This window comes from Pristiophorus japonicus, chromosome 1 (assembly GCF_044704955.1).
Source record: "Pristiophorus japonicus isolate sPriJap1 chromosome 1, sPriJap1.hap1, whole genome shotgun sequence".
Taxonomy (NCBI): Eukaryota; Metazoa; Chordata; class Chondrichthyes; family Pristiophoridae; genus Pristiophorus; species Pristiophorus japonicus.
Window position 1 is genome coordinate 159450648 of NC_091977.1, and position 14339 is coordinate 159464986.

General features: G+C 46.4%; 1 protein-coding gene across 2 annotated transcripts in view; it reads right to left on the minus strand.

Annotated features, from left to right (window-relative positions):
- The window catches only part of LOC139234699 (dolichyl-diphosphooligosaccharide--protein glycosyltransferase subunit KCP2-like), a 353523-nt gene that overhangs the window by 229611 nt on the left and 109573 nt on the right, over positions 1-14339 (minus strand). Inside the window, exons 3-4 of one of the 2 annotated variants that reach the window (XM_070865477.1) lie at positions 12739-12802; positions 10736-10802 (exon numbers count right to left, since the gene is read on the minus strand). In XM_070865477.1, coding sequence (XP_070721578.1) covers positions 10736-10802; positions 12739-12802 — 131 coding nt within the window. The remainder of the gene's footprint in view (positions 1-10735; positions 10803-12738; positions 12803-14339) is intronic. The other variant, XM_070865412.1, reaches the window with a different exon arrangement.

The following is a 14339-nucleotide window of genomic DNA, read 5'->3' on the forward strand; positions in this document are numbered from 1 at the left end:
TTAAAATGTCACACTCGATCCATTTGGAGTAGACGTCGACTACAACCAAAAACATTTTTCCCATGAAAGGACCTGCGTAGTCCACATGGATGCATGACCAAGGCTTGGCGGGCCATGGCCAGGGGCTAAGGGGGGCTTCCCTGGGCGCATTGCCCAGCTGGGCACATGTGTTGCACCTGCGAACACAAAGTTCCAGATCTGCGTCTATCCCTGGCCACCAAACGTGTGACCTGGCAATTGACAATGCCCGGGTGCTCATTGTGGAGTTCTCTGATGAACACCTCCCTGCCCATCTGGGGCATGTCCACGCGGTTTCCCTACAGTAGGCAATCGACCTGAATCGAGAGTTCATCCCTGCACCTGTGAAATGGTTTAAATTCCTCAGGGCATGCCCTGTACGTGGCTGCCCAGTCACCATTCACGACACATTTCTTGACTAGAGACAATAGCGGGTCTCTATTTGTCCAGACTTTAATCTGACGGGCTGTCACGGATGAGCCTTCGCTTTCGAAAGCTTCAACAGCCATGACCATCTCAGCAGCATGCTCGGTAGCCCCCTCAGTGATGACTAGTGGGAGCCTGCTGAGTGCATCGGCGCAGTTTTCGGTGCCCGGTTTGTGCCGAATTGTGTAGTCATAGGCGGCTAACGTGAGTGCCCACCTCTGTATGCGGGCCGATGCGTTTGCATTTATGGCCTTGTTGTCGGCCAAAAGGGACATTAGGGGTTTGTGATCTGCGACCAGCTCAAATTTCCTGGCAAACAGGTACTGGTGCATTTTCTTTACCGCATATATACATGCGAGCGCCTCCTTTTCTACCATCCCGTAGCCCCTTTCTGCCTGGGACAGACTTCTGGAGGCATAAGCTACCAGCTGTAACTGACCCTTGGCATTGACATGCTGCAACACACACCCGACACCATAGGATGATGCATCGCACGTTAACACAAGTTTCTTACATGGGTCATATAGCGTTAACAGATTGTTGGAACATAACAAATTGCAGGCTCTATTAAAAGTCCTTTCCTGGCTGTCCCCCCCAGACCCATTCGCGACCTTTGCGTAGGAGCACGTGTAGCGGCTCTAGCAGCGTGCTCAATTTGGGAAGAAAGTTACCAAAATAGTTCAGGAGCCCCAGGAACGAACGCAGCTCCGTCGTGTTACGGGGTCTGGGTACTCTCTGGATAGCTTCCGTCTTGGACGCAGTAGGGCTGATCCTGTCTGCTGCTACCCTCATCCCCAGGAATTTTACCTCTGGAGCTAGGAAGACGCACTTCACTTTTTTCAGTCGCAGCCCTACCCGGTTCAGTCTGCGTAGCACCTCCTCAAGGTTGTGGAGGTGTTCTTCAGTATCGTAACCCGTGATGAGGATGTCGTCCTGAAAAACCACTGTCCCTGGAATCGACTTGAGGAGGCTTTCCATATTTCGTTGTAAGATCGCGGCGGCCGAGCGAATCCCGAACGGACATCTGTTGTACTCAAACAACCCCTTGTGTGTCGTGATGGTGGTCAGCTTCTTCGACTCACTCGCCAGCTCCTGGGTCATGTAAGCTAAGGTCAGGTCCAATTTTGAAAAAAGTTTGCCACCGGATAGCGTCGCAAAGAGGTCCTCTGCTCTCGGTAGCGGGTACTGGTCTTGGAGTGACACCCGATTGATGGTGGCCTTGTAATCACCACATATCCTGACCGACCCATCCGCCTTGAGCACCGGCACAATCGGGCTCGCCCAGTCACTGAATTCGCCTGGCGAGATGATGCCTTCCCTCAGCAGGCGGTCCAATTCACCTTCTATCTTTTCCCGCATCACGTACGGCACCGCCCTGGCCTTGTAGTGTACTGGCCTGGCGTCCGGGTTTATGTGAATCATTACCTTGGCCCCCATGAAAGTGCCAATGCCGGGTTGAAATAATGAGTCAAATTTGTCCAGGATCTGTGAGCATGATACTCGCTCCACAGAGCAAATTGCATTGACATCGCCCCATTTCCAGTTCATGACAGCAAGCCAACTCCTCCCCAGTAGTGCGGGACCATCCCCCGGGACAACCCAGAGTGGCAACCTATTCTCCGAATCTTTGTGGGTCATGACTACCGTGGCGCTGCCTAGCACCAGAATGATCTTTTTTGTGTATGTCCGTAGCTGTGCGTCAATCGACGATAATTTTGGCCTCCTGGCCTTGGACGCCCACAACTTTTCGAACTGTTTGATACCCATCAGGGACTGGCTGGCCCCCGTGTCTAGCTCCATTGAGGAGCACTTTCATCATTATCGGTGGCGTCCTGGTGTATGAACTGTATACATGCTCCATATGAACTCACTGAACTTCAGCTTCCAACGATTTCCCCCAGCGTTCATTTCTGCAAATTCTGCAGGTATTTTGCTCATCTCTGCAAACTCCGGCTGAGTGTGTGCCTCCACGCCTCCAACATGAGCTGCTGTTGGAAACAAAAGGTCCCTTGCCAGTCGATCGTCCCTGACTGCCCCTGTTATTGTCCTTGAGTGCGCCATTAACAGGTGTTGATGGCCCCATTACTGGTCGCATTGTCTCTTGCAATGGCGTGAATCGCCGTTCGGCTTGCCATTGTCTCTGTCGAACTCCCCCTCTGGGTTCGACTACATGTTGGGGCATGCCCGCATGCCCTTGTCTGCCTGGAGAACTGTGTGCTGCTTTAACAATGTTGAATCTCTGTCCCAACCATTCCTTAACACAGTACCTCTCGTCTGTTCTGCTCGTGGCTATGCTCGTGTGGATTAAATCCCAGTTTCTCGTCGCCATTGATACATCCTTACTATACAGTATAAATGCACACGAGGCCCGTGCTTGAGAGGTCAGTCTGTGACCTGTCCTTTATTCCTTCGCACTCAAGTGCAGGAAGTGGGTGGAACTTCCCCTTTTATACCTGAAGGTCCAGGTTCGGAGTGTCTCCCACAAGTTCACCACCTAGTGGTCATTGTTCTCACAGTGTACAACTTAGGTCAGATTATACATGGGTTACATTGCTGGTTGAATACATGACATCCTCTATCTGGGAGTCTACTTTAGCCCCGAAGAGGAAGCCTGGCTGGCGAACTGGGAGGAGCTGGAGGCCAACGTCACCGCTCACCTAGGGCAAATAACAGGAATGCTCAGAGTGCTGTCCTACAGGGGTCGAACCCTAGTCATAAACCAGCTGGTGGCCGCTACGCTGTGGTACCGGCTGGTCACTTTGACCCCTCCCCCTGCGTTTGTCGCCAAGATACAGAAGAAGCTGGTGGACTTCTTCTGGAACAACAGGAAGCACTGGGTCTCTGCTGCGATTTTGAGTCTCCCTCTTAGGGTGGGCGGTCAGGCCTTAGTGTGCGTAAGCGCCCAACATGCGACTTTCCGTCTTCAGACCCTGCAGAGATACCTCTACGTCGAACCCCCCCCCCCCCCAGGTGGTGTGCGCTGGTGACATATTTCTTCCGCCAGCGGTACAGCCTCAATTATGACACGCAGCTCCTGTTTGTGACCATGGGGGGCATCAGGACCGCCATGCGCGGGCTGCCTGTCTTTTACCAGGAACTCATCAGGGTCTGGAACAGAGTTGCCACCAAGCGCAGCTCTCCACCGGCTGGAGTGGCGGTTGTCCTGCAGGAGCCGCTGCTCGGGCATCCGTACCTCCACGACCGAGGTTTTAGGTGGCAGGCAAACGAGAGGGCTGAGGCTGGCGAGGTGACCAGGGTCAGGGACCTGCTCGATGGCGGAGGACTGGGCTGCATGGTGCCAGACATGTTGCCACAGCGCCTAAACTGGGTCGATGTTTGGTGCGCGGCCAATGCCATCGAGTCGCTAAAAAAAGCACTGGGCCCTGACTCCGTTAGGTGTGTCGAGGAGGCTCAAGCACGTGGGGAGACCCCGTCCGAACTGACCCCCGCCCGGACGAAATTCCTCATTGGCGCCAAGCCCCAAAACCTCCGTAAGGAGTCGGCGCCTCACAACTTGAGTCTCCTCGGGGAAATCACTCCGTGCCTTTCAGTTCTGCGCAGAGTGCGTTTCCTGTACAGGCTGCTCTTGCACACTCTCCACTTTGCCAGCCTCGTCTGCTGTCCGGACATGCCATAGCGCACCACCTTGCCGTCCGGAGGAGGCGGGGGTCCTCAATAGAGTGCACTCTACGCGGGAGTCCTCCCTTTATTTATTGGGGACTTGGCCTCGAGGGGGTTGCACAGAGCAGTCCCGTGCAATAAGTTTTTAAGTCGGTTCACGGGCTCCCAGGCCGCCTGCAATTTCTGCGGTCTGGAAGAGTCCGTGTTCCATGTTTTTATTGAATGTGCGAGATTGCAGCCCCTGTTCCATTATTTAAAGGGGCTGCTCCTCAAATTCTGGTTGCACTTTAGTCCCACACTCCTGATCTTTGGGCACCCTGTGCGGAGGGGAGCGGGCAGGTCGGAAGGCCTCCTCCTAGGACTGCTCCTGGGCATGGCCAAGGAGGCCATCAGCTGGTCCAGGCAGCGGGCGGTCGAGGGGGTCGTTCAGCCCGACTGCCTGCCTTTCTTCCGCGGTTACATCCGAGCCAGGGTGTCCCTGGAGATGGAGCACGCAGTGTCCACCAGTACGCTCGCGGCCTTCCGCGAGAGATCAGCGCCGGAAGGACTGGAGTACATCATCACCCCCGACAACCAAATTTTAATTTGATCATTTAAGTTTAAAGTTTAATTTGTTTAATTTGCCGGTTTTGGTGCCCCCCCCCCCCCCTTTTTAGCCACGGGGCACTTGTATAATTTTTGTTTTTAGTGCTCTAAAAAAAAACGGAAAAAAGGGGCACTGGAAAAAATTTATTTTGGAGTGTGACCCCCCCCTTGCAGGGGGCATTTGTTTAAAATGCACAACAAAATAGTTGAACTGGTTATGTGTAGTGTGATTGTTAAACCTTTGCTAATAAACCAATTAGTTCTCAATAGCAATGTTACTATGAATTCTTAAGCAAAGAGCCCTTGAAGCAAATACTTTACACCTACCGCTGCGACCAAGCTTTTGGTCAGCTGTCCTAATATCTCTTTATGTGGCTCGATGTCAAATTTTGTTTGATAATGCTCCATTAGTGGGACATTTTACGTTAAAGGTGCTATATAAATGCAAGTTGTTATTGTTGTCGACGTTAGTGAGTCGATAAGTCCACCGACTCTATTTTGAGGCTGTCATCACCTCGTTCATATCAATTGGGTAGGTTAAAACCAGCCCCGATGTCTCCACCTGGCCCCTCCTGGATGTTTCCTGGCAATGCAATGTCAAAGCTACTGGTGGTGGCTGGTGGTCTGTGAAAGAACAGCCCACCTAAGGGGCAGAACGGCTTCATGTATGAAAGAAAAGAATAAGAAATCATAAGAACATAAGAAATAAGAACAGGAGTAGGCCATACGGCCCCTTGAGCCTGCTCCACCATTCAATAAGATCATGGCTGATCTGATCATGGACTCAGCTCCACTTCCTCGCCCGTCCCCATAACCTCTTATCCCCTTATCGTTTAAGAAACCGTCTCTTGCTGTCTTAAATTTATTCAATGTCTCAGCTTCCACAGCTCTCTGAGGCAGTGAATTCCACAGATTTACAACCCTCTCGCGAGAGAAGAAATTCCTCCTCATCTCTGTTTTAAATGGGCGGCCCCTTATTCTAAGATCATGCCCTCTAGTTCTAGTCTCCCCCATCAGCGGAAACATTCTCTCTGCATCCACCTTGTCAAGCCCCCACATAATTTTATACGTTTCGATAAGATCACCTCTCATTCTTCTGAATTCCAATGAGTAGAGACCCAACCTACTCAACCTTTCCTCATAAGTCACCCCCCTCATCCCGGGAATCAACCTAGTGAATCTTCTCTGAACTGTCTCCAAAGCAAGTATATCCTTTCGTAAATATGGAAACCAAAACTGCACGCAGTATTCCAGATGTGGCCTCACCAATACCTTATATTAGTCACTGAAACGAGGCAAAAATAGAATGGAGCTGTTTTTTGTAGAGCTTTTTGAAAATCTGCATTAAGGGATATTTGCAAATGTTATTGGAAGTCTTTCTTGTTCCATTCATGTATTTCTATATATGCATACAGGAATTCCAAATGAAACAACTGAACAGTGTTTCTGTAGTACAAAGTGATATTTGCAGTATAGATGGTATAAGAAGTAGTTATTAGACCCAAAAGTAGGGTTTTAATTTTTAAGAAACAGAGAGGGATAATAAACTGAAGAAATACAGTTGGGAGTGACTGCAGGAATGTCAGCGAGATCAGATAACATAAAAAGCAAACAGCCGACTCAAGGTCTAACACCTGGTCAAGTTTACCTCTGAGGTGGATCGATGCTGGTTAATATCCTCCAATTGCTCGAGGAACGAACCAACAGTAGTGACCGCTGCCACAGACTGCAGAGATCCACCGACCCAAGACCTTGACGCTGCCTTGTCGGATATTTAACCGTCTGTCGGTCCAGTTCTGTCAATTCGCTCCGGGGGTTGTAGATCGTTCTCTACTGTGACAGGTTGTATGTCTACTATACTTATCTTAACCACATGTAATAGTATCTGATTATCCTTTAAACTGTAGCTCTTTACTAAAATATGTTAGAACTCCTAGGCCCCTTTGGGTATCTGCATGTGACCTGTGATTTAAAGTGGTGTCAGAAGTGAGAACCACAGTGTTTAGGAGTTTTAAGGGTCCGGTTAGCGGTGGAACACACGTGATTATTGCTTAGGCTGAGTGTGTTACTCTCTGAAAGAAGGGAGTAGGAGAGAGCGGATTAAATGCAAAACCAGAAATACAATGGTGTTGGCATATCACCGAGAATTGGTAATAGACAGCCTGGCAGAAAAGGTTGGTAAGGCTGTGACAATGAGCATTCTAGACATTTTAGAAGATAGTAACGGAGATTATGATTGCATTCTTGACTTATGCTGAAAAAAGACCGGGATACGTTGGTGTGCTGTGCAGCTAAATCAGGATATTAAAGGGTTAAAAGGATTGATAAACCAGCTGCAAAAACAAAACAGCAGCCAGCTCCGGGCCATCTCTGAGCTCTGCACCTAGCTGCGCCGGGAGCAAAAAGAACATGGCAAAGCACAGTGTACCCAAAGTAAGCTAGACCAGATTCTAGACAAAAACATTGAACTGCAGGCAGAAAACGATGGATTGCGCGAAGAATTAGAAGATGCAAGAGGGGCAGGAAGGGAACTGAATCGACAACAAATCAATTTGTTCCCATTGCCACCTCCGCAATGACACCCGCGGGCCCAACAGGGAGGGGGAACTTCTCCTCTCCAATACGATGGTCGTGGAAGGCCAGTAGATGGCACTGTTGATTCTGGAGGTCATCAACAACTGATGCTGGTCGACTCCAGCTCCTCTGCCACCATCAACCCCGATCCCCACCCCGACCCCACAAAAGGTGTCCCCCAGGTTATATCCGGTTTCGACAATTCAATCCAGATGACCATACAAGGGTCCTTTCCCATAGTATTGGACATAGCTCGGGCTCAGGTCACAGTTCAAGACCCCGTCTATGTGTCTATGCATACCAATCAGGGAATATTAGGCAGTGATGTAATCAGCAGTCATCAGGCAGTGGTTGACTATGCCAACAATTGTATCTTGTGGAACCTTCAAAATGGAACCCCACTCACGCACTCGGTATTCACGATTAAAAAAATCAGAGGACTATGAACCAGCCACCTCTGCAGATCCGGATGTCCGGGCGATCCTAGAGTCGGTCCCAGGAGCATTTGCAACCAACAAACATGATTGCGGAAGCATCACCAAACCCGAGGGGATTAATGGTCCGGTCCATGCCCCCGTAAAACAATACTCATACCCAGCCGAGAGTATACCATGCCTTCAAGCTACCATCGAGTCATTGTTAAAGCAGGGTGTTGTTTGCAAAGGCACATTAACTACTAACTCCCCTGTCTGGTGGGTGAAAAAGCCAAATGAGAGTTGGCGGTTAACTATCGACTACTGCAAGCTCAATTCAGTTACCCCCACGTTCGCTCCGGTGGTTCGGGAGACACCCACCCTACTCTCACAGATCTCCAACAGCAGCAAAGTCTTCCCCATCCTCGATATCGCGAACAATTTCTGGAGTATCCCCGTAAGACAGGAAGATCAGTTTAAATTTATGTTTACCTTCGAGGATCAGAGTTATACCTGGACATGTCTGCCACAAGGGTTCCATAACACCCCTACCATTTACCACAAGCATATGGCCGGGATTCTGAAGAATTTTTCACGACCCTCCTGATTGCTTCAGTATGTTAATGATATCCTGCTTGCTACCACAGGCCGCGCTGAGCATCTGACCACCTTACAGGAACTGTTGCAGCTGCTTCACCTGCAGAAGGCTCCGCTGGTGCAGAATTGTTACCTTTTTAAGCGTCCGAATCGGAGCTTCTGGCATCAGCCCGGATTAGCACAAGATCAAAACCATCCAGAGCCTATCCTTGCCCACTTCAAAGTCGGCCCTATGTTCCTTCCTCAGGCTGGTGGGATATCAATGGACTTTAATTCCATAGTTTGCAGAAACAGCTGTGCCACTTTATCAGCTACTTAAAGGAAACGACGCGAAGTCCGACTCGGCTGAACTGAGGATGCGGTAATACAGTTGAAACAAGCTGTCGCACAGACCATGGGTCTGGTTTCACCAAATCCCAGCCAGCCCTTCCACATGGGAGTAGGAGCCACAGAGAAAAGCCTCGCAGTCGCCCTATATCAAGATAACTAGGGCTATAGTATGTTCTGCCTACCGAGGTTATATGCTCAGCCAGATAGTGAACAGACTTCGAGATCTAGGAGACAATCGAATTCCATTCTTCATAAATGACAGCCTGATTAGCAGATGGTTCGCTGGGCACAATTACACCAGAGGAACCAGACAGCATGGCCTATCTTACCTAGTTAAAAGAAGCGGGGTTCAGGGAAGTGTGGTACCAGTGGTCTTGTGGCTACCTCGCTTCCAGACAGAAAGCGAGTGGGAAGTATTCAAGGTAGAATCCATAGAGACCGTAGACGAGGATATTCACTTGTCATATGAAACTCCGCCCGACCCCACCCCCGATCAGACTTGGGATAGCCCAAACACCGAGTGCTGCTCCAATCGAGGAAGAGTCTATTTGTGCCGCTGTGGTGTAAGAAATCAGGGAAAACCAGCCTGTGGTTTCACCCTGGATTCAGAATCATGCACGTGTGACATAAGCGCCCGGCGGCGGGGCCAAATAGCACAAAGTATGCGTATCTCCACATGGGGAAGTACTGCGTCACAACCAATGCCAGGACAGTGAAACATGGGAATCAGGAATGTCCCATCCAGAGCCCTACATTCAGTTTTAAGCCTACCCAAACAACTGTAATAAGAGATCACTTCCTATTCCCTGTCTCAGCTCACACATCACAGAACTCAGAATTAACATCTCCATGCAGAACGAAGCTCTCGAGGTCGTGACTCTGTTCGGCCAACCGATTCCCCCATTGACCTTGAACCTCAAATAAATCTTAGACAGAACTAGCACCTTGGAAAAATCAGCTGGTCAAAATGACCCAACAGAATGAGGACATGGAACAAGAAATCCAAAAGCTAGGGGAACGGAAGTGGTATGAATCAGTCTACAATATTAGTCAAACTCCCTGGTTAAGAATGTTGGCCTTATTCTTGGTAATAGCCCAAGGATCTGTGCTGATAGTCTTGGTAATATTGGTATGCTACCTACGGCACCTGATCAAAAAGATAGGGAGATGAGCCAATAACTTAGAATTAGCTAGAAAGACAAAAGTAGGTTGTGAGAAGTCAATAAGGATATTTCCTTCTCAAAGAAGGTAATTGTAAAAAGTAGTTATTAGACCCAAATATAGGGTTTTAATTATTAAGAAACAAAGAGGGATAATAAACTGAAGAAATGCAGTTTGGAGTTGACTGCAGGATTGTCAGTGAGGTTATATAACAAACATAGAGGGCAAATGGATGACACAAGGACATTAAAATGATAAGGGAAGACAGCACCGATGGTAGAACAAACAAGGCACTCAGGAAAAACTTAAAATTTAGACAACACACAGCCAAGGAGTCATAAAAAGTCCTTAAAGAAATATAACAAGACATTTCTCAGAAAGTTAAGAGAAAGGCCTTTTCAACCAGGCAGGAAGAGACGATGAGGGATGCCTTCCCTTTTTGCAATTCAGTTATAGATGGAAGACAATCACCAGCCCATCGAAATAAAGTATAAAAATAAGGGACCGAGTCAGACAGCGAGGAGTGAAGGCTTCCTCGAGGTGGAAATCAATGCTGGTTTAAGGCCTAACACCTTGATCAAGTTTAGCCTCTGAGGTGGATCAATGCTGGTTAATAACCCAACACCTCCAACCACTTGAAGGACAAACTAACAGTAGTGACCGCTGCCGCAGGCTGCAGAGATCCACTGACCCAAGATGTTCGCTGCCTCGTCGGGCAGCTAACCGTCTGTCTTTCCATCCGTCCGTCCAGTTGTGCCATTCTGCTCTGGGGGTCGTAGATTGCTCTGTACTGTCACGGGTTCTATGTCTATTTTACTTATCTTAACCACATGCAGTATCTGATGTAGCTCTTTAACAAAATACCTTAAAACTCCTAAGACCCTTTAGGTATCTGTGTGTGACCTGTTATCCTAATCTTACAATGGTTAACATGACATAAAGAATGGATACACACACAGCTGTATGACAGGAATTGACTGACAGATAGCAACAACAAAAAAATTACCTACCATGAAGTACATGACACAGGATGCACTTGGTAAGATGTATAAAGTGCAAGGATAAAACATGACAAAACTGGGGAGAAAATGGAAAAATGAGTGTCTACTTGAAGAACACATTGCCAACAGTCAAATCCTGACATTTAACTGAGAAATAATGTTCAATTCTTTTACGCTTGAGATGAGATGAGATAATCAGCATTATTCCACATGTCTGTTATCGGATAAAGTTTAAAGATTGAGCTGTATGAGATTCAGTGCCATATGTTTATTCAGCTGTAGCATTATAATAATTAGATTGACAACACATTACAGTAATGTCCTGAAAATAGACTCCTATTTAATATACTGAACATTTGTTGAATTGCACTAGCTGACATTCCAGTCCACCAAGTTAACAGCAGAAGTGTCAACCAAAGGCTCACCAAGTTTATTCAATAAGTTGCTGAGTTATACCAATAAGTATGTGTTAGCTTTAATCCTTGGTCTGGGCTGAACTAGCTGATCTCAGCAGAGAAGGCAGTAGCAGTACAATTAGCCTCGCTGCTGCTGGAGTAAGGAGGAGACAATCAGCCAAACTCAGGACAAGATCAGGCTCAGCATTGATGCCCCCACAGCTGAATAGCAGATCAACACTCAATGACAAGGCATGCACATGAATAATGAACTGGAGCCCATGGAACCTGTACCCCCAAAGGAATCATTACCTTTAGCAGCGAAGAAGAGGGGAGAAAATCGGCAGTAAATGTTACAAAAGAAATGTTGACTATAAAGTAGTTGAAAAATAAAATGAAGATGATCTAATGGAGGGCCTGCCTGTCATGCAGATAACCATGAGCTTCATTCCCAGGCTGTCTACAATTTGATTCTGCCTGCCAGATTCAACAGTGATGTAGTATCAATGCACATTCATGACTCCAAGTTTTGTGCCTTTCTAGAGCGGCAAATTCATAATGATGGCACACTGGCTTTCCACACTGAAGCTTGATCTCTCATATCCTTCTTCTCAGGCACACATATTGACAATGCTATCTCTCTCCTCCCTTCCTCCTCTCCCTCTCCCAGGCACTCTGCAGCCCTCTGTTCTGACGTTGGCGTAGGTAACCTCAGAGCTTACCTATATCTCTAATTTTCTTGATGCAAGGATGGACCTGTCACTGCCTGAGCTGGGGGAGGGACGGCAGCTTAATTTTTCAAGTGCAGATCTTTTGTCAGAACACAGTTTGGTCAGGTGAGGTTTATGCTCTTTGGTGTTGGCCTGTTTTTTTTCACCTTGCAGGACAGCCATACTTACTGTGTGTTTCCAGCATTGAATTTTAATTTTTGGCCTACATCTGCAGGCTTTGTGCGGTTTTTCATTTTCAATTTCTCCCATTTCTTGCCTCTTACCGTTTCAGCTATTTACATACAGTTTTTTTAATACCTTTTCACTACTTCACTGAGATGATCTTTAATATCATTGAACTATCCCTTGCTTCTCTTTTAAGCAGGTTGCAGGCCATTGAACCCATAAATTTACTCTCCATGATTGTAATTATTTATTGTTTTTTTTCCTCCCATCCCTGTCTTGTTTTGCATTCTACAAAAAAAATCTTTTCTCTCTATCGAGGCTGACTGACCTACTGTATATTTTGAACATTTTCTGTTTTTATTATTTTTATCTTCAACTTGTCTCTGCTCCCTCATGTGGACAAGGCTTTTCTTTCTCTCTCCTTCCTCTCTCCCCTTCCCACACTGACAAGTCAGTACTCTCTCACCTTGCTATCTTCCCCCCATAATAACACAGCTGACTTCTTGCTTCTCCTCCCACATTGATACAGCTGCTTTCTCCTCCACCACTCACATTGACAGACTGATCTTTCTCCTCTTCATATTGAAAAAGCTGGATTTCTCCACACCACCCCACCCCCATCCCCCATCCCCCGCCCCTTTTTCTCAAGCTGTTTTCTTCAATTATTCAGAAACCATCTTTACACAAATTAATGAGTGACTTGTGTGTTTCTCATTCTGACCTTCAGGGAAAAAGCTCGCCTCAAATCCCATTCCGAACATCATGTTCTCTAGATTGTTGAGAGCCTGAATGAAAAGCAAGTCAAGGAAGAAATCAGACAAGTGTTAATCTGAAGACAATATATAACTGCCTCGTTCCTGTGACAAATCATATAGGAAAGTAAACCAGCGCTATGAGCTGTCACATCAATAAAGGGAAAATTACATTCGTCTTCACTCCTGCTCATTTCAAATTTTAGATTGCGCATAGATGAGGCCTTTCTGAAGTTAATCTTTCAATTTTCTTTTCATTTGGCCTTTCAGGAGGAAGCACAGGCACGGCCACTTACCTTGCCAGCCAATGACTTCACAACATAGGGTAGACATTCAGGCACACCCGTGGGGACGCAGGATAGGATCAAAGTACTCTAAGACTGTGTTGGTGGGAGGTAACTGTATGCCTCTCAGGCCTGTGGCATCAGCAGACTCATCAATCCTGACTTTTAGATGCAAGAGCCTGCACCAGGGCAACAACTAGTCAATTACCTGAATGTGTAAATCCAGGAAGTGGTATGCTCCACCTGACCAGCACCCTGGCAGGGGGCGAACGAAAATCGGCCCCAATTTCTTTTAGAGCTGAGACTTCCTTTTTGGGCAGACTGAGCCTTTTGGATGAATCTGCATTTCCTCCACCTCCACATGTCTGTTTTACATATTTTACAACTTTCCATCAGTTATACCTAATAAGTGACAAATTAGCTACTTGAGGTGTGTCAGCCATTTTCTATCAATCATTCTAACACATTTATTTATACTTTTATATTGCAGGAAAATAAGAACCACTATGTTAACTGTTAAACATTCAAGAGAATTACAGTTATTAAACTAAAAAAGAAGAAAACATCCTCTTTGTGGCTATTTTAATCAATGAAAACTTTTTTACAAAAGCAATACGAAAACTCCAAAGTGGTTAGTGAGAGGAAGGAGATAGAAATAAGTAAACTATTTGAGCCTTTAAATATTAAGCACAAGGATTAGAATAAGCAGATTGGAGGTAGAATAGAGGTGGACTAGATAGAAGAGTCAAATTAAAGTCAACATTACAATAGGTTAAATAAAACAATATGGAAAAGAAAGAATAGGATGATAAAACTAATATTATTCATATCTTTGTCATAGTCCATAAGCTGATCAAATGGATTTCTCTAAACTTGTTTGCAGTCTAAAGATTACATTTATTACAGTTCACTTGTAGCACAAATGGAGTACAAGAGTATTTCATGTGGAAAACAACTAGCTAATTATGTTCACTCCTTAATAATTGACTTAATTACTGTTTTAGCCATTGAATGCGAAAGCATTAAAGATACATTTAATCACTTATGGAAAATGGCAGTAATTATGTTAATTGTTGTGCTACAAGAAAAAAGATCCACACTGTTACCAGGACCTTTCCAATTGCCTCTTGTTTTATCTAGTTAAGTTTGCCAATCTTGTATCATTTGATGAAGTGATTAAATTAAAAAGATATTTAACCAAATTATACTCATGTTGTCAGGGGCACATTAGTATCTTTGGTCTTGCTTGGAGACCAATTTTGTGCCTTTAATGCTGGTCTCGAATG